Source organism: Hippocampus comes, unplaced genomic scaffold (genome assembly GCF_001891065.2).
Source record: "Hippocampus comes isolate QL1 unplaced genomic scaffold, H_comes_QL1_v1.1 scaffold183, whole genome shotgun sequence".
Taxonomy (NCBI): domain Eukaryota; kingdom Metazoa; phylum Chordata; class Actinopteri; order Syngnathiformes; family Syngnathidae; genus Hippocampus; species Hippocampus comes.
Window position 1 is genome coordinate 16,139 of NW_017805547.1, and position 19,181 is coordinate 35,319.

At 43.8% G+C, this 19,181-nt stretch overlaps 1 protein-coding gene across 2 annotated transcripts in view; it reads right to left on the bottom strand.

Annotated features, from left to right (window-relative positions):
* Window positions 1-19,181, bottom strand: part of LOC109521665 (pappalysin-1) — an 82,901-nt gene that overhangs the window by 9,500 nt on the left and 54,220 nt on the right. Inside the window, exons 14-21 of one of the 2 annotated variants that reach the window (XM_019879651.1) lie at window positions 16,462-16,636; window positions 9,608-9,791; window positions 9,031-9,232; window positions 8,690-8,894; window positions 7,771-7,918; window positions 6,813-6,928; window positions 2,173-2,244; window positions 1,461-1,559 (exon numbers count right to left, since the gene is read on the bottom strand). In XM_019879651.1, the coding sequence (XP_019735210.1) occupies window positions 1,461-1,559; window positions 2,173-2,244; window positions 6,813-6,928; window positions 7,771-7,918; window positions 8,690-8,894; window positions 9,031-9,232; window positions 9,608-9,791; window positions 16,462-16,636 (1,201 nt within the window). Of the gene's footprint in view, window positions 1-1,460; window positions 1,560-2,172; window positions 2,245-6,812; window positions 6,929-7,770; window positions 7,919-8,659; window positions 8,895-9,030; window positions 9,233-9,607; window positions 9,792-16,461; window positions 16,637-19,181 lie in introns of both variants that reach the window. The other variant, XM_019879650.1, reaches the window with a different exon arrangement.

Here is a 19,181-nt window from a genome sequence, read left to right on the forward strand (position 1 = left end):
ACCGAGTGTTGCTTCTGTTAAGTATCCAGAGCAATGTAACTGGTTTCATTCTGGTAGCTTGCTACTTTGACCCGTTCCTACGGAATGAATCGTGGTTGAACTTGGGAGTGGAGATCTACGTGGCCTATCACATTTTTTTTTTCCCCCCAGCGAGGCCCCTCAACTGGCAGATTGCCTTGTTTAACAGAATATAGTTTGGCCTGGTGTGCTGTCTGTTATCAAATGTTGCAAAAGCTTGCAAGACAGCCAATACAATTTTTTTTAAAAAAAATCAAAAAAAGGCAACCGATAAAGTTTAGTTTTAATATAGCGGACGTTGTTGTGCCTTGGACTCATCGGCGAGTTACGCCATGTCTCGCTGCTATGATGTCACACAATTTACGTAGCTGGTAGCTGACGAGACTCGCGTCATCTCGCCTACACACCCTGCGGTGGAAATAAGTTGTCAGGATTTACCGTTCCAAACCATACCCAGGGGATGAAAAGTGAACTTTTGTTGCAGACAGGGTATGCGTCAAGACAACTCAAAATTGGCTACGAGACGCCACATTTGTCTGCGACATTGTTGGCTCAAAATCGGGATACATTCATGTTCTGACATTGGCTTAACTTTTGTACAAACGGCAGTGCTTCAGTGTCATGAGGTTCAAAGATGATCAACAGTAGCCCCGTGAATGACCGAGTGTTGCTTCTGTTAAGTATCCAGAGCAATGTAACTGGTTTCATTCTGGTAGCTTGCTACTTTGACCCGTTCCTACGGAATGAATCGTGGTTGAACTTGGGAGTGGAGATCTACGTGGCCTATCACATTTTTTTTTTCCCCCCCAGCGAGGCCCCTCAACTGGCAGATTGCCTTGTTTAACAGAATATAGTTTGGCCTGGTGTGCTGTCTGTTATCAAATGTTGCAAAAGCTTGCAAGACAGCCAATACAATTTTTTTTAAAAAAAATCAAAAAAAGGCAACCGATAAAGTTTAGTTTTAATATAGCGGACGTTGTTGTGCCTTGGACTCATCGGCGAGTTACGCCATGTCTCGCTGCTATGATGTCACACAATTTACGTAGCTGGTAGCTGACGAGACTCGCGTCATCTCGCCTACACACCCTGCGGTGGAAATAAGTTGTCAGGATTTACCGTTCCAAACCATACCCAGGGGATGAAAAGTGAACTTTTGTTGCAGACAGGGTATGAACTCAGAGACTTCTTAAAGTGCCAGTATGGTATTGATAATGAGTTTTGGCAACCATCAATAAGACAAAATGACTCCAGAGGGAGTCCAGGACGAGGATTTATGGGCATAACAGTTCTCATTTAACATATTGCCTCCAATATATTTTTCTTTCATAAGTACTTTATATTATTTACGGGGGTAAAGACCTGCCAATGGTAACATGTAATCTAAAAAAAAAAAAAAAAAAAAAGGAAACTGAGTTCATGTGCCGTACAATGGTGCGTCTAACCTTCTTGGTCTTGACAGTGGATTGGCAGCAGTCTCCTCCATCGTAGTTACAGAAGGCTCGGTTGTTTACTGCATCACAGTAGTTGTCTCCCATGAATGGCTGTGTTAAATAAAAAAAAAATAAAAAAAACATCTTCAGTACTATCATATATGGTTGCGCTAATGATTGTATCCTGTACGCAATACATGGCCTTTTACATCCTTTTGTCTTTTAATGTGATTTTTTTTTCTCTCTTCTTGGCTCTTATTGGACCAGCATCGTAAATCTGACCGAGAACGCAATAAACTATTCACGACAGAAAAAGAGTGGAAAAAAAAAATATATATCTCTCCTATGAGGAGATTTATAGGCTTGGCTCAACCCTTTCCACTTGAGTTAACAATCAGGATATCCAATTGGTCTAAAGTGCGCACATCATATAATTCTTGCATACAGTGGAGGGGGATTCCTTCACATGTGAACGCAACATTTGCAGAGGACAGGCGCTGTTTGATCTGGTGACTTCAGGCTGACCCACAAATAAAGCAAAGGCTTTCAAGGCAGGGGACCACATGGTAATGACTGTCTGGATTGAAGTCAACTACAGTTCACCAAGGTAGGTGGAGTTTGGAGGTGCAATAAAAAAATAAATAAATCCAAGATATCAACAATACAAACAAAGTAACATGATAAATGAGGCTACTTTTTTATTTTTGACAGAGCATTGTCCTACCTCACATCCTTTGAAGCAGTGGAGCAGTTCAGGGTGCGGATACCACTTCAGTCCCATCGTACAGACGATACTCTGGAAGATATATTATGAAGAAAGGGGTGATCAATTAAGCTGTTCGGAACAGAGAATAAAACTAAGAACAGTCAAAAGTTTTTTTTTTTAAATGAACAACTCCACGTCAGGATGTGTCAGAATGCATATATGTATGCCATTAAGAAGCTATTAAAAGGTCTCCCATGCACTCTTTTCATATTCCAGGCTGCCTCTGATTTACAGTGACCCGTGTCTACATCGGAACACCAGTTGAAAACAATCGATTTTCACAAGACAGAACCAAATAATACATGTGTGTCCGCGTGTGTTTTTAGTCATAAGGGTGGGGTGTCCGGCAGGGGGGTTTGAGGTCAAAGAGCTGAGAGCAGAAAAGGGGGAAAACACGCACGGAAAGGTAAAGAGCACAATGTTCTCAAGTATCTTCACAGAATGTGTGGAATCCCTTCCCACTGCGCTTGTCCTTAAAATGCAGCTCATGGGAGGTTTGCATGGAATGCGTGTGTGCGTCTGTTTGTGTGAGTGCGTGCGTGCATGTGTGCGTCTACCAGGTGTTGGAAGGAGTCTGTCAATCTTTTTTAAATCAGTCCCACGGCGATAAAATGTCAAATGCAAAGTTAATCTTTGTGTGTGTGTGTGTGTGAGAAATAGCATGCAACTGCCAGTTAAAAAAAAAAAAAAAAAAAAAAAAAAAAAATCCAGTGATTTCCTCGAACGGATGTCTCTGCTGTAAGAAACACCACACTCACATACACAACTCTCATCGAAAAGAAGAAGAAAAAGGGATTCCTTGAGGGGTCAGTGATGATCTTTACTCGGCTTGGTGGTAAACACAAGCTCTCAGCCACCGGATGCAAAAAAAATCCAGAAGCGAAATATCAAATGAATCAACCTCAATATATTTTGCTGAGTATCTTCAAGGTGCTCTCAACGCATTCCATTCGACAGGGCCCGCAGAGAAAACATTCTCAATTCCTGTAAAACTGTTGTAAGACGTTTTGGTCAAGCTGAGATGACTGTTCACTTCATCAGGTGCTACTATTTTGGTGAGTGGTTCATTCGTTCACAACAGTGTCTGCGAGCTGAGAAAATATCAGATCTCTTTTTGGTTTTTAATGCGTAAAAAGGTGGTGTCTTTTTCTTTATTTGTCTGAAATGTGCAGGGGGTCTATTTGAGGAAATATGGCACGATAAAATAAAAACATGACTTTTGTCCGAGACGCCTCGCACTCTCTGCTGTTGAGTGAATCAAAGCTCTCAGCCTCCGTATGAAGACAAATGGAGACTAAATACAAAAGCAGACAGGCACTAAATATTCCACCGGACAGCTTGTACCTCCATGTTCTGATGCATTCTAATACACCAGTGACGGAAAGCACACTTGTACTCGAGGAACGTCAGCGGATTTACACTTTAATAAACCCTTCAACACTTGGACAAAAAGTTTCATTATGGAAGCTAAATACAAAAAGGAAATACCATTAAGATCTCAAGTGTTGTTATAAGCACAAAAACGGGTCCAAAAAAAACGCTACCCTGTTTTCTCAAAGCAGGTCAGAGCACTATAAATCCAACACATCCCGGCGGGATAAAATAACTGCCTCACCTCAAATAACACCCCCAAATAATAACACCCCCCGTGCGCCTTTATCTAAGAGAATTGACACGGTTTTCCTTTGCGGCGGCAAACGAAAGCGATTTGTCATTTTCGGCGCTGTCAGCAAATCGATGCAATGGAGAAAGATGGAAGATGGAGGAGGAGAAGGAGGCGCGTACAGCAGAAGGCGAGGCCAACAGTAGCCACGCCGGGCACCTTAATTCATCGGGGAGCTCAAACTTTTTGCACCTACTGTACTTTCCACTTGTTCTCGTTGCTTTCGCGATGATGTCATCCAGAGAGCCCTTCCCCTCCCCTCTCGCTCCCTCTCACACTCCTTTCTCCTTTCTCAGCAGGGCCGTAAATCATGATAATCCATGACGGTTGCCTGGCTTCACCCCTCACTATGTATGCGATCCTCACTCGCTCCAAGCCTCTCGGGGCGCTGATACCACATAAAAATAGATCCCCATCTCAGCGCCACCTTAGACGACGTAATGTCATATAGAAAATGACTAATTCCACTGGAAGCCCGACAAGCTAATTTTGCTGATAAAGGGGAGGGCGGGTGCTCATGGGGTGAGGGGGGCCGCAGAGTCGTTAGCCGCATCAGGGAGAGGAGGAGGAGGGATGTCTAAGTGGGTCATAGCGAGAACTCAACTACAACTGCTCGAAAGCAATAAATCATCATCACTTATTAAGGTGGACAACGTCCACCTGTAAGTGGAGGGGAAGTAGAACTAGTTGAACGTGCGTTTCGCTGACGTGCATTTCTTTATTTTTCCCAATGTTCCCAATAGGCAGTTATGACCCTTGTTTCCAAAAAAAAACGTTTTTTTCACATGCAGTTTTTTTTTTCCACAGCAAAAAATCCATTCCAGTGGTAAAAACTGCTAGAAACAGTCATAAAAATGTAATTTGATTGAACAGATAGACACTCATACAACGAGAAAATGTAAGAAAACTGTTGTATAGGATTAAAGGTCAAACAAAGTACTTGTCATAAGCCCAGTTTTCTTGGTAACCCCTCAAAATTCTCATCTGGCTTTGACACCATGAGCACTATTTAGCGTCACCCACTTGTCAAGTCTGCCCGTTTCCGATTGGGGCTCTTCTGAATCAATTCACTCTTTGACGTTTGTCAACGTACGACCTGCCCAAAATGGCTGCTTCAAACCAAAATGGCAGACTATTGTTCAATCTCATTTTGTGTGCCCCCGTTGTAATATACTTTTTTGTCCCTTTTGCCATCACTGTGGTTGTGTCATAAAAATACCAAAGGAAAAGCACAACACACTTGGGAAGTTAATTACATACTCACACTTGTGCGACCGAGCATCTGTGCAAGTATTACGATTAATAAATAATCGCCCCGCATGAGGAGCAAAAAAATGTCAAAGCTGACCTTTTGCAAGCGGGGCACAACGCAACTTTCTGACACACCACCGCAATCTCATTATGGGTTTACTTGTACGCAATCCATTGCGGCGCCCTCCAACAGCTCAGGCGCGAGTCTCAATTTACCACTGAGCACAAATCATATCAATTACGCACATCCATGAAAAACAGATCATTTCATGTCCTGGTGGCCCAGCCCACTGCTGACTCAGCGCGACTCTGAAAGCATACAAAATGGGCTCGTAGGAGGCAAACCATACCGACACACAAACACCATGATTCTTTCCACACCCGGTGTCCTCTGCACTTTCTATCGCAATACAAGCAAACAAAAAACAAGCTCACCAAGTGTGGAACTTGTACTATACGATATATCGGGGGTCTCAAACTTACAGGAGGCCATTTGCGGATGACTAGAATGATATTTTGCGAGCCCCTACTTGACATCACAGTTTAACCTTAGTGCAGCCCCCCCCCTTTTTTTTTTGCAATGTCATTGCCCTGAGCCATTTGATGTCATTATTCAACTAGACATGCTGAGGAATATGCTAATTAAAAGAGAGACGAGGGTGAAGACAGAGTCACCCATCTTGTTCACATTCTGAAGAACCATTCATGTTCTGAACTGTTATGAATAAAGTTTGAGAAGACTGGATTAGTTGTACTTCCTTTTTTGTGGAATACTTGATGCGACCCAGACACAACCACCAGCAGACTTTGAGATCACTTCTGGGTAGTATTCAGATGACTACTGGTGAATGTAAAATGTCTAAACCTAGCCCGACTCGAACCCTTCATATAGTCAACCTACATTTTGACCCTAACCCTAAACGTGAACCTCACACCTAACTTCTCATCTAATATTATTTTCATACATGTATGCATAAGCAGGCGTAGGCAAGAAGAGACCTGGAGGTAATTTAGGTTCAGTGTCTTGCCCAAGGACAATTTGACAGCGGACAGTCAGAGCCGAGAATCAAACCACTGACCTTTTGGTCACCGGAAGATAAATACGCTTGATCAACCGAGCCGCAGCCGACACATTCTCACCCTAATACCTTTACTTAACTCCTAATCCGAACTACGACCCCTTGATCTAATGCTCACCCTCACCCCAAACCCTTAACCCTAAACATAACGGTAATCCCTCACCCTAATTTAACCCAAACTTTAACACCCCCCCTCCCCCCACCCCTCAAGCTAACTTCCGGAGCCAAACTGAACACTATTTGACTCTTATCGTGCAATTTATTCCAGCGTTGACAGACGCAAGGGAAATGAATTGAACGTTTGCACAGGCGTGACTTGTCTGCGCATCCTAAAAATAGCCGCCGACTCGACCGCTATTAGGAATATGCTAGAGGGTCACACCGTGTTGTGAAAAATGTCTGAGGGGTTGCCATGTTTCGGACCAAAACATTTGGTTGCGGCGGAAGATAAAAGGCAGGCACACGCGGGCCTTTTTGGAAATGTGACCGATGGAGCGAGGATGTCGACACCAGATGGGAAATTCCTTAAAGGAGAGTTGTGGATCACAGGCCTTTGTCAAGTGCGTCTGTCACAATGGTGAGGCGGCCGCACTCCTCCAACGTACCTTGACCTTGTGCGGGTTCCTCCAGTGCTCCTTGAGCACGCCCTCGGCCGTCATGTTGCTAGGGAGGATCACCACGTCGTTGTTGCTCTCCCTGCACGACAGCTCACACTCCTCACCTGCACGTGACGGGGAAGCAACGTCAAACTCATATTTGTAGGCCCCCCCCAAGAAAAAAAAAAAAAACTTGAGACATTCCATAGTCTAGGAACTCTCAACTATAAAGTTTTAGTGATGGGCATTTTATCACCTTTCCTTCATCAGTTCAAGAAGTTTGATGATCAAGTCGGTATTTGTTGTTTATTTTTCTAGATTTTGGATGGCTCAATGTCATTTTTTTTCTCATAGACATTTCCATTTCAATTCCACTGTCACAAATAACATGATGCCATCAATGAAGCAGTCAGACACGAATCTGTTCATTATTACTCCCATTCCATGTGATTATGTTCTCGTTAAATGCTTTTGATCCAAGCTTGTAAGCTGCAGAGCGCCAAAACAAATGACCTATTCCGTTCCTAGTCAACTCTGGTTCACAACCTGCATTTGATTTTCATTTTTGTTGACATTTCAAGGAATTGTTTGCGGGAGTCTCAACCTTAGGCATCGTCAGACCTTAGATGGTTTACCACCATAACTGACAGGGACTAAATTGGAAGGGAGGATGCAAACCAAGACCGGCAACTCGAGGAAATCTGTTGCAACTTAGGAATCGTGTCTTCTTTTAATTACTGCAAGTTCCCTCTTCTGTAAATCCATTCCCACCGCACCTCCAAAGATACTGGGTAGGCGTCTTTGAAGATTTGAGCAATCCTACCACACAAGAACTTGCAGACAAACTCACGAGATTCAAGTCATGACGTGACCCCGTTGGAGACCGTAATGTGAGCAACAGGGACCAAAATGTCAAAAGAAGTTGACATCGGTAATATAGAAAACTAATCCCTGAGTGCATACTCACCGATGCCATGTCCTCGCCTGCACGAGTACTGAAGGCTGTAATGCAGGTTTTGAGGTAAAGAACATTGGCCTTTGCTGTTGGGGCAGAGGCGGAAGGATCCTGTCCAGTTGCCGTCCTTCCTACAGCGGATCGCGTTGGAGCCTGTGCCCTGCAGAAAACAAAAAACAAAAAACAAACACATACATTAACACGCACAATTAAGTGGCGGCGCGAGGACATTATGTGAGGACATTATCCCGGGCATCCCGTTGCAAAAGGGGGGGAAATACAATCCAACTTTTATCAGGCATCCAAGCCGTGAGGCCTGAGAGGCTGAGAAGATTAAGAGGTGTATACATTTCAGAATTCCTCAGTGGTGGAAATCAATAGCCTTTCGAATAGAAGGGCATCAAACTAAGGGGTATTCTGGGAGTCGGCAAACCTGAAAACAATGTAAGCAGGACCTGATAAAAGCTGACAGGTACTTTAGGAGCCAGATAGACTTCTTTAAATATCGAATATATGTTAGGAACTTATCTGAGAAGTGTTGATAGGATGGATCTGTTTACAGTGTGTTATTGTATGTTCTACACAATAGACGTATGGACAAAAAGCTCAAGGCTCTCAAGTTCTTCCACGCCAAACTCACGCACTTGTGGCCCTTGCTTGGTGCACCGCAGCACAAAATAGGGACTTTCCCAAACTGCTCCTTCCAATTGTCTTTAAATTAAGACTCTATGGGCTATTAAGGAGTCTTATCAAGCCGATTGGGTTTCATTTTGTTTTTGATATGAGGAAACATTGTCATGATTATAACGGATAAAAATCCAATTATAACTATGAACAACTATAAAAATGAAAGAAATAAGGCACAGTGGAGAAGGGAAAGAGAGGAAAGAGATGGACAGACCTGCTTGCATGGAGCGTGCAGCAGCCTCACCGTGTGGGCGGAGCCTCCAGTGACGGCATTAGGGCTATTACCGGCCGGGTCAGAGCAATTGAGTCGGCAAACGCTGTCAAAGCGGAAGCCGTCGGTGCAGTGGTAGGAGCCATGGAAGATGGGCGGCGGAGGGTCACAAGTCACCGGTTCGCATGCCCCCTCCAGCCAACTGCCGTCCTCGGTGCACTGACGCTTAAACGCGCGCCTAAAGAGAAGCGTTCAAATTCTGATGACAAAAATTGGGGAACGTTTTCAAAATCATTTGTTTCTATTCACCGCAAAATCTGTTTGTGGAGGCCAAAGATCCTTTCATCAACAACTGGTTCTGATTTCCTCTTTACCTTTTAGGTTTGTTGGTCACGTGGTAGCCCGGCCTGCACTTGTACTTGCACAGTGTTCCCACTTTGAGGCCCGTCTCGTTGCAGCGCTTAGTCTGCAGCACGGCGTTGGGCACGGGCGGAGGAGCCGGGCAGCGCAGCTCGCAGAGGGCCTCCGGGAAGGACCACAGCCCATCCTCCAGGCAGGTCAGAGTGTTGTTGGTGCCTGATCGAGAGGTCAGAAAGAGAAGGAAAAATATGTCCTGAGATGTTCAGTTGTTAAATAGCCTGTAAATGTCATCTCATCTTGCTTTGTATGCCCCTTTCTCGGATCCTAATGTGCATTAAAATTTAAATATGAAAACAATGTAAGAGAGGACACAGGCCTCATCTGTTTGCTCGTCTGACAAACCCAAGAGGGAAGCAATAGATTGCACTTAGGTTTGTTACATCTTGTATATATATATATATATATATATGTGTGTGTGTGTGTGTGTGTGTGTGTGTGCGCGTGTTTTTTGAGCAAACCTCGCCGAAGGTATTTTGAGGTCAGCCTGAAAGAAAACATCTGTAGATGCACGAGCACGGCAGGGCAGCTCACCCACAAGTTGGGCGGGTTCGCGACACTGGAAAGTGCTCTTCTTGCCATAGGTGGTGCCCTCGGGGAAGTTGAAATCGGCCGGGTGAACGTGGTACTTGTCGGGCAGACCGCAGTCGACAGGTTCGCATGACACCTGCTTGTTCCACTTGCCGTTTGCGCAGGTTATGGTCACCAAAGAGTCAGACTGCAAAGGAGCACAGTTCATAATATGAAAAAATTGTTCTCTTAGTTTCAATATGTACCTGTGATTCCTATCTCGATATACAAATTCCAATTATGTTGAAAAGTTTGTCGCAGACAGGCGCAATCTGTGTGGTCACCGCGTGCCGAAAAATAAACGTCTACTGAGGGCGGGGGGTTGGTACAATGGTGGATGCGCCCGTCATGCTTTGAAAAGTTGTCCCCGACCAGCCCATCATGCGCTTAAACGTACTCGGCGACAAGGTGCGGCAGACACATGTTTTCTATCAGTTACACGTGAAAGAAAATCCCGATTTTTGGTATTGATAGTAATTACATTTGAAGCAATAAATCAAATGATCTGTGAAATTAGAAAATTAGATCATCGCATTGTAGAAAGTGATGACATCCATTCATCTAGCCGGGGCTTGTCGTCATTGAGGTAGCGAGTGGTCCCAGTTGACATGAGCAAGAACTCAATTCAATTTGATTGCTATCTGGCCCCAAGATGACTGATGCAGCTGAAGACGGCGCTACTGTTGGCGTTTGACCCGGACCGATGTTGGCCTTTTCAACAACCCAACCGATTGCCGTTTGGCAACTGATGTTCCATCCATGCTTCTTTCAGCATCTCGCAGTTAAAAAAAAAAAAAAAAAATTGATTGGTCTTATCTTACCGGCGAGTCAGTAAGCCGCGCTGGCCACGCAGCAGCTCAAGTAACCTCCAAAAGCATTTGTAAGAGCAGGTTGTGCCACTCGGGCAACTGATATCCTACGGGAGCGCCTAATACCGTAACCCTAACACAATGCAGACTGACTTAGGTGGCAGTGTGTCCATTTCTGGGAAGCAATCACACACGCAAAAAACAAAGACATACACGTGAGGGATGTTTCGCAACACAAATCCAATCAGCTTCTGTGCCCACATCCAAAATTTTGGGCACAGAATGAGAGCCCATCACTTCTTGTACAGGAAAGTGACGCAAAGACACACACGTATAGCTTTGACCTACCAAGCTAATGCCCTTAGCTTAGCTGCATGTTTCATTGATTGACAGCTGACAGATATCCATCTATATAAATCCTGCCAGTCTGGCATTCTCAAACAAATCATTACGTCAGACCTTCAAGCTTACTCAGCGCTTTGAGAGCGATCGGGGACTTGAAGCTAGGTGGAATGGGGGAGGACACAACAGAACATAAAGGGGGCATACAAGCATGAATAAAACTTCCACTGCTATAAAGCGACAGAGGAGGGCATGATATCCAGTAATAGCTCCTATCAAAGGTTTATCCCAAACAGACCCAGAAAGGATGTATCAGGGAGGTAAGTTTTGGAGAAGATATGTATGTGCCTATCGAGTTGGTGTTCACACACCGAGGATGCGTGTTGTTGAAAAAGTGGGTGGGAGGGATTCAGGATAATGTTTTAAAATTTCTCAAAACTTAAAACATCTGATCGGCCCATTCACCCGAATCCAAATAGCTCGGATTCCTGTAAATTAGTTTCCTTGTGGTATTTCATTCGCAGGACTGAGAGCAAAAGGCGGAGCGTTGTCCAAACCTCAAGTGTTATAAGAAAAAGATCAGAAAGCCTTTATTTGTCTCACAATGGAGAAATTCCCAATTTCATCCTCTCCTATTAACCAGCAACATGTTACACAAGGAGAATGCTTAAATGTGTTGCCCGGCCAACAAATCTTGCAACAAAGCTGGGAAACTTTTATTCTTTTGACATCCCTCGCCGGCTCAGACTAAATAAAGGAACATTTGTGGGGTTTTTTAACACAAATTTCACCGCTGTTTTTTTTTTGTTTTGTTTTAGGGTTTGATTTTATTTTTTTGCTTTATAGAGTGTCCAGATGTAAACTACCCACAATTTAGTCGACATTTCTTTTGCAACACAAACCTCTTATTTCTCTGCCGTCATTAATCTGGAACTTTCATCTGGATCCCGGCATATGACACCGCATAACAGTATCAGGTTCACTCCAAATAAATAAACTCCCAGCAATATTGGACACTTAGAACGCAACACATGCGTCCCATGTGAGCGGGGCCGCTGTAAAACCAGCCATTTATCCCCCCACGAGCAAATATGATTACAAAGAGTACGCATGCAACGTTCTTCAAACGCAAAGGAAATCCATCCGATGACATTGTTGTGTTGTTAAAAGTCTGTGGTAGGCTGCTATAGAACACATAAGGCTGCGAGTGCCTCAATGCGTGTAAATTTGTGGGAAGTTTCCCCTCCTTTAAAAACTTTACAGCTGACTAGCGCTCCTCCAGTAGCCACTTTAACAACCTTTGGCCACTCTGCCTAATTCAAGCCAGGCAGCCTATTAGACACAAGAACCAACAGAACGACGGCGTCTTCATTCGAACCAGAGCTTTTCCTCAAGCGGCACACAAACACATGAGCGCATGGGAAAAGTATGGCAGCGGCCTGTACCGCCGTTGTATTTCGTTAATACGTTGTAATGGAGGTATATAGGAGTAGCGCGTTTGGAATGGTTTAATGGAAACAGCCATACGCCATTATTCCATTCATCATTTTGACGTATTCAAACAGCAAAGGAAACACACTTTCGGCGTAAATTTGGACACGTGTAGACTCGAAGCTTGCATTGTACAATAAAAAGGACTCCCGCTGGTATTTTGGCTGAGTCCGACTTATGTCTAGCCAACAGCTTTTGAGAAAAAAAAAATTTGTGTGCAAAAAAGTCCCATAACATCAGAGAGTCTTTGAGTGACAAAACCCAATAAGGACTTGGGACTCTGGCAACAATATAAGCTCTCATTGTAACTTAATGAATGAGAGAAGGAACCAGAATCACTTTAGGATTTAAGCACGTCATAACGTTTGCAGGTTATAAAATCCCCAAACATGTTGCAGACGGCTCTTTTGGAGCTTGATGAAAATACCATTTAGCGCTCATGAAATCGGGCGTAAGTATATCTAAAAACTAAGAACCCTGCACGTGTTGCGGTGGTAGCACAACAAATTTCAATTTTCAAACTACATTCGCTAAGAAAATCAGTTGGATTAGGAAACCATTGTCCTAAAACCCCGAGTACCTGTACGGAGAACAGTTTAAGTAACTTTTAAACAAAATGTTATACGAGTTAACACCAACGTGAAAACATACTTGAACGACAAATGAACTAATGAGCGTTGTTGTATCACAGCGTTAGCGAAAAGCTAATGTAGCAGATGACATTTTGACTCCGTGCGGGGGTAAATAAGGCCATTGGTGCAGTGCAATTCGAGGTTCATCATACCTACACATAAAAACATATTTTGATGTAAAAAAGAATATATAAATATTTCACCAAAATGCTCTATTTTCATAATTTGCATTTTTTTAACATTGCATTAACGGTAAAAACAGTTTCAAACAAAAGTAGCCTATTTTTTTTTCCAGGACTCGATTAGTCGACAAACCTGGTGAGTTTGTAAGTACGGGAAAGCACTCAACTATATCATTTATTTGGTCTAACATTAAAACTGACTCCCCACCCCCCCCCCCAAAAAAATAAAAAATCAAGGGGGCTTTCCTCCCCCAAGTAATACAATGTAAAATGTTAAAAGAACACGGTATCTTTTGATCACAAATCACAAGCACACTGGTGATCGCCACTTGGCCGAAGGACAAGAAACTAACAGTCTATATATTAACTCGGCTGTCGTCAATTGAAAACAGACAATTTCACTACGAATGAGGGCAATCTGACATCACGTTGCTGAACTTGCTTTGACTTTGCGGCGCAACGACGGCTCATGACTCAGCCCGCTTGACGTCGGGTTGTAAAAATGGGCGTTCCCGCTGTTTGCCTTAAATCCCCTTTACATGTGTCTTGTTTGTCCAGTATTTCCAGAAATGTACGCTGCTTTCCCGGGTGTAGAAAACCCACATCCTGCCCCTTTCACCCCGCCAGATTCTATAGAGTAATTATAAACATCATTCTGTCAGCACAACGACTTTGCAGCATCAGCTCTATTGTTGGCGACATGCGAGCTTAGCAGAGTGATTTAGGCGCCCCAAGTGACAGGACAAGGCTCGTTTAAAAATCATTTTGTAAATTTATGTTAATGTTTTTTTTGGCACGAGGTTGTCTGTCTGCCTACTTAAAAGAACGTATGTAGCCAAGTTTGAGAGACAAGGGGAACATGAATCCTACCTGAAATGATCCGAACTATATTTGTTAAGCCAAGAGTGACTCTGACGAGGGTTGGACTTCTGATTGAATTTGATTTAAACGAATGATGAACTGCCCCCCGCCCCAGTCCACCTCATCCGCCCCCTCCCCCACCAATATTGTTTTGGGAGTCTTGCTGAATGTTCTATGAGAGTGCTTCATTGAGCAGAAAACCGGAACGGATGTCGTTCAACGTCCCGTCGCTGACATCATGTTGTCCTTCTCGAGCCAGCAAACGATTACAGACTCAACAGCGCTTTTGCTGTCGAGTCTAGTTTTGACCGTTTTTTTTTTTTTTTTACTGGGGAATTGCGGGATGTCAACTTTTTTAAATTGGCGAAAGTGTTTCATGTTCTGTGAATTTTTATTGGAAATTGATGACTTCATTTAATAGTTTTTCAGGTGGATTCAGCCTGATGAAATTTTACATCTGGTAACCTTTCACGGTTATGAAACCCCAAAAGTGGCTTGACAGCCACCCCCCACGTAGTTTTAAAAACTCCCCAGAACCAGTTTCGCTTTGCAACATGAAATTTGGTCGACATGTCTATTATAAGTAGAACCACAACTATGTCTCAACTAAGAGATTGTGTCTGATTGCTACCAAATTTAAGATATGTATACCAGACATATGGTTGACATTAGATTGTAAAAGGTTTATGCTTTTGTTATTGCTTTGGGCGGAGAATGGCAGTGAAGTTTGATAACTAGCCATAAAAGACACATTTCTAAAAATGCCACAAGGTCAGAGGTTGTTGTGTGTGTGTGTGTGTGTGTGTGATGAACATCAAGCCCTGAAGAGAGTCCAACATGGTATCGCATCAAGTATCAGTACCAAATGCACGTTTTGAGCACTCATCCACGATCGACCCCATTCATTTGGCGATGGAGTGGTTACTTACTTATCCATCCATTCAATCACTTCTCTTCCACTTTAGTTAAACGACTTTGTAAAATACACTAGAGACGGCAAAATGAAGCTTCAAGTTTGCTTCATGAATCGGTTGTACTTTATTTACTTCTCTAGATGGTACAGTTGGTTTAAATAAGGGGGTGTATGAAATGGCAAGTCAGTGTGCTTTCACCCCAAAGGTCAACAGAGAGTGCCAGTCAAAAATTAGTTCATGAATCAAATTTGAAGTTTCATTTTCCCATCACTACTATACACTATACAGGTCACACCTTACTGTCTTCCCTCTTTGCCGCTTTCCCTCTACTCCACTTTCTCCACACATACCTGTCCCTGTCACTCTGGAAAAAAAAAGCATCATTTAGCACTTAAATGAATTGGCATTGATAAATAGCCACAAAGCAGGCCGTCAATCAAAACCTAATGCAATTAGCGAGATGCTCAGACTCAATGAGGAACTCTTGTGTTTGTGAATGTGCATGTGGATGTAAATGCAGCTCCACACTCCCCTCGTGTAATTATTCCCATGTGGCGCTTTATGCACATGTACAGTGCAGACCGGGTCATTGAGCAGAGGACATATCAGGGACAGCTATAAAGGACGCAATCCTGACTAAAGTCTGGGAAAGTCCGCTCACTTTTCTAATTATTCAACATTTGAGGCTGTGCATAAAAGCTACATTGGATACTTTGTTCTCTTATCTCGTATCATATTAGATCGTCTGGCTTTAGTGTGAGCCGCACTGAGGGAGAAAGCATTTATGTTGGCCTTCACAGCATCTTGGAGCCAATCCAAAAGCTTTACAGCGTGGTGTCGACTCTCCTGTTTGTTTATTTACTTGTAAAGTGCATTTATCTGCATCTCTGTGTGTGTATCTTGTTTATGCAGGCCATTGAGTGTAATTTCCCGTATACGTGTCAGTTCCTACATGCAAGTGCCTTTTATGTGCCAGCACGGTAGCAAATCTCGGCACTATAACAGTGGCTTCTCAGTGTGTGTGTGCGTGTGTGTGTGTGTGTGTGTGTGTGTGTGTGTGTGTGTGTGTGTGTGTGTGTGTGTGTGTGTGTAAAGATGCAGCAAGCAAGTGAGGGCGGGAGAGGCAGAAGGCGGGAGAGAGGAGAGGAGAGGAGGGGAGGGGAGGGGGAGCAGACACTATGCGATGATGTCATGGTCCCAGCGCAGCGACAGCCACACAAAGTGACCGTCTGAGGTGATGGTGCAGCATTCTCAGCGAGAGACTAAACGGGTGTGAGGCACTCTCGTGTGTAGAGAGGAGGCGCCGGGCGGACCTCTCCCCAGCTCCTCAGTGTCGCACTTCGCCTACCTGGATGATGTCATCCCCTCCCCCCTACCTCACCCACCCCGGGGGACTGGCTGTGGCACTGGCAGGTGACAAAATAAGTGCAGAGGCAAGCAGAAGCTCTTTTCTGGCCACCTGTGTGCTGAAGTTTGCATCGTGTGTGCATTCACATTGGCACGCACGTCCCAATACGCTTTGTGTACCGTACATCACCTGCACCGAATGCATGTGCGTGCGTGCGTGCACGTGTGCACGTGCTTTACCTGGCTTTTGATGATGTCATCATCCTGGTGGATCTGTAAGACATATCCCGAGTTGCAGGAGATGGTGCAGCGGTCGCCGTTGTAGAAGTGGCGGCCAGCGTTGCTGCACTTGAGCTCTGCATTGCGGATCAAGGGCTCTTGGCAGTCGATGGCTTCGCACGAATAATGTACACAACTGCGAAGACGGGGATGGTGGAGAGGAGGTGAAGAGAAAGTGAAAGGGTGACATGAAAAGTTGCACATGGCGTATATACGGGTGAAATAACACTGCAAAATGTCAGCGACCACATGCATCCATCACTGACTGTTTTACATAACAGATCGATAAACCACATGGAGACAGGAGATCGGCATGGGAAGGAGGGAGGGGCGGGGAGGTTGGGGATTTATTGTGGAGTGACATATGGGAATGAGGAGTGGTCGAATACAAGGACTCTTTTGACGTTTCATGTTCATGGAAAACCTGCACACATTTTCTTTTTCATTTTACAACAGTCTACCATATATGAATTCACACAGAAAGTCTTAGTGTGTGTGTGTGTGTGTGTGTGTGTGCGCGCGCGCACGCGCGCGCACACGCTGGGCTGCAGAAATTTAATCATGAGTTTTATATCTTCGTCCATTTTACAGCCTCTCTTGTAGCCGTCATCTTTCTTCTTTAGTGCTTTTTTTTTCTCTCTCCCATGAATCACAGGTTGCCTACGTATGTCCTGTAGGTACCGTGTCCGCCCATGCTCGATGGTTCCATCCCACCACTGACAAAGCGTGAGAATTTATTGGTCATAATGGAATTAGGCCAAATAAAATGTTTAAATGTGCATGGCGGGGCACCATGTGGCGCTATAATGATGCGATCATAATCCGTTTTAGCCAGTCAGAAGCGGCTGTGGCTGAGCTGGTTCGAAACCTGGCTCCCAAGACACTGAACCCTAAATTGACTCCAGGTCGGGCTTACCTGGTTTAACAATAAATGGATAGAGTAGTTGCAACATAAAAATGGTGGGAAAAAAAGGGATAAGAATGTACATGGACTTAAAAGTAATATCAAGTTTGAATATAGAAGTGAAGAAAACAGAACTAAAAGCTTTGCAAGCTAAAAGGTGATAATAAAATAAAATAAAGTTAAAGCAAAATTGTCCCATAGTCCTTCCATTAATGACCATATTAAAATATAGTGTATGGTGTGCATAAAGTGACATTAAATAGCTTTTACTGTTGTTAACAGGGGGGAGGAGGATGAGGGAATGTGGGGCAGGGATGTGGTGTTGTGGAATGTAACGGGAAATGTGTGTGAACGAGGCAGCACCAGAGCTGGAAGCACATAAAAAAAGGGGACAAAAGTTGGCAAAGACGGTTGGGGGGGTGAGCAGACATCTTTGCTCCCAAAATTAAAAATTGGATTCAAATATTGCGTCACACCATTTGCGCATGTGACCTCAGTTCAGTGGGCATATCAAGTAATTCATTAAAAAAAAAAAAAAAAAAAAAAAAAAAAAAAAAAAACTTTTGTGCCTGCGTTTTTCCCTTTAGTTGAGCTTTTGGTGTTTTACTCATTCATTTCCAAAGGGATCACCAACCTCAACAAGTGATGTTCAGAAAAGAAGTTAGCAAGGGAGGTTTTTCTTTGCATCAGCGAACTCATGTTTCCACATTATAATGATGTATGTTGTCATGTAATGCAGTTTTTGCTTTACGGGAGTAAAGTGATGTTTAAAAACAAAAACTGAAGAACTAAAGTGGACCAACTCAGAGCAACTGTGAGAACCTCGGAGGACCAAATAAACAATAGGGCGGGGCAATCGCATGTCCGCGTAAAATAAGTAAGGTCATGTCTTTATTGCCGTGCAGGGTGGTTGTGTACACAGTCGGTAACGTTCAAATGTTTGCAGTCCTTAACTTCGCACTTTGATTCGTGGAAGAGACTGTTCAAGAGGCTCAGTGTTGTTGTTTGGGTTAGCAACAATGTTAAAATGGGCGCAGGAGCCTCGGTGTGAACAGCAGCAGCTATCAAGCAAGATAATTAGTTCCTAACTTCATTTCATCGGTTTCCTATCTAAAGGGTCTCTGTATTTCCAAGTCCGAGAAAAAAAAAAAAAAAAAAATCAAAATTTTGTTGGACCACTCCACCGACCTGTCAAGTTCGAAATCAACTTAGGTGTTTTTGGCACAAGACAAATACCATAAACAGCTGTATGGCGAGCCGCACACCTTCACAAACAAGTGCCCTTTGTGGATTGTGATGTTTACTCGCAGCATGTGGCGCAGCAAAATCGTGTGTGTGCGTGTGCGTGCGTGCGTGCGTGCGTGTGTGTGTGTGTATCAGTCGCATGCGTGACAACGGTGTGGCAATCGGGTAAACAGTGCGAGTTCCTTTCTGCGTGCGGTCAGATGCCGTGCTTTTTGTGGTAAGTGACTCGCCACCCAAAAAGTTTGAATTGAAAATAGTACTTAAACTCGGAAAGGACAAATTTTACTGCAAAATCTCATTGGTGGTCCCATAAACAACCGGAGGAATGACATCAACAATTGTCGGTGATGTTTGACTTTCGATTTTAAGTGGCTAGTTGCATCAGGTTAGCTTTTCCAAACACTTCCTCACATACACGTGTGGGTTTGTGTGCATGCATGCATGCATATATATATATATATATTGATTGTCAGTAGTAGTTGCCAGATTTGAAGGGAAGGGGGAACAGCTTTGATTGGCAGCTCCCTAAACG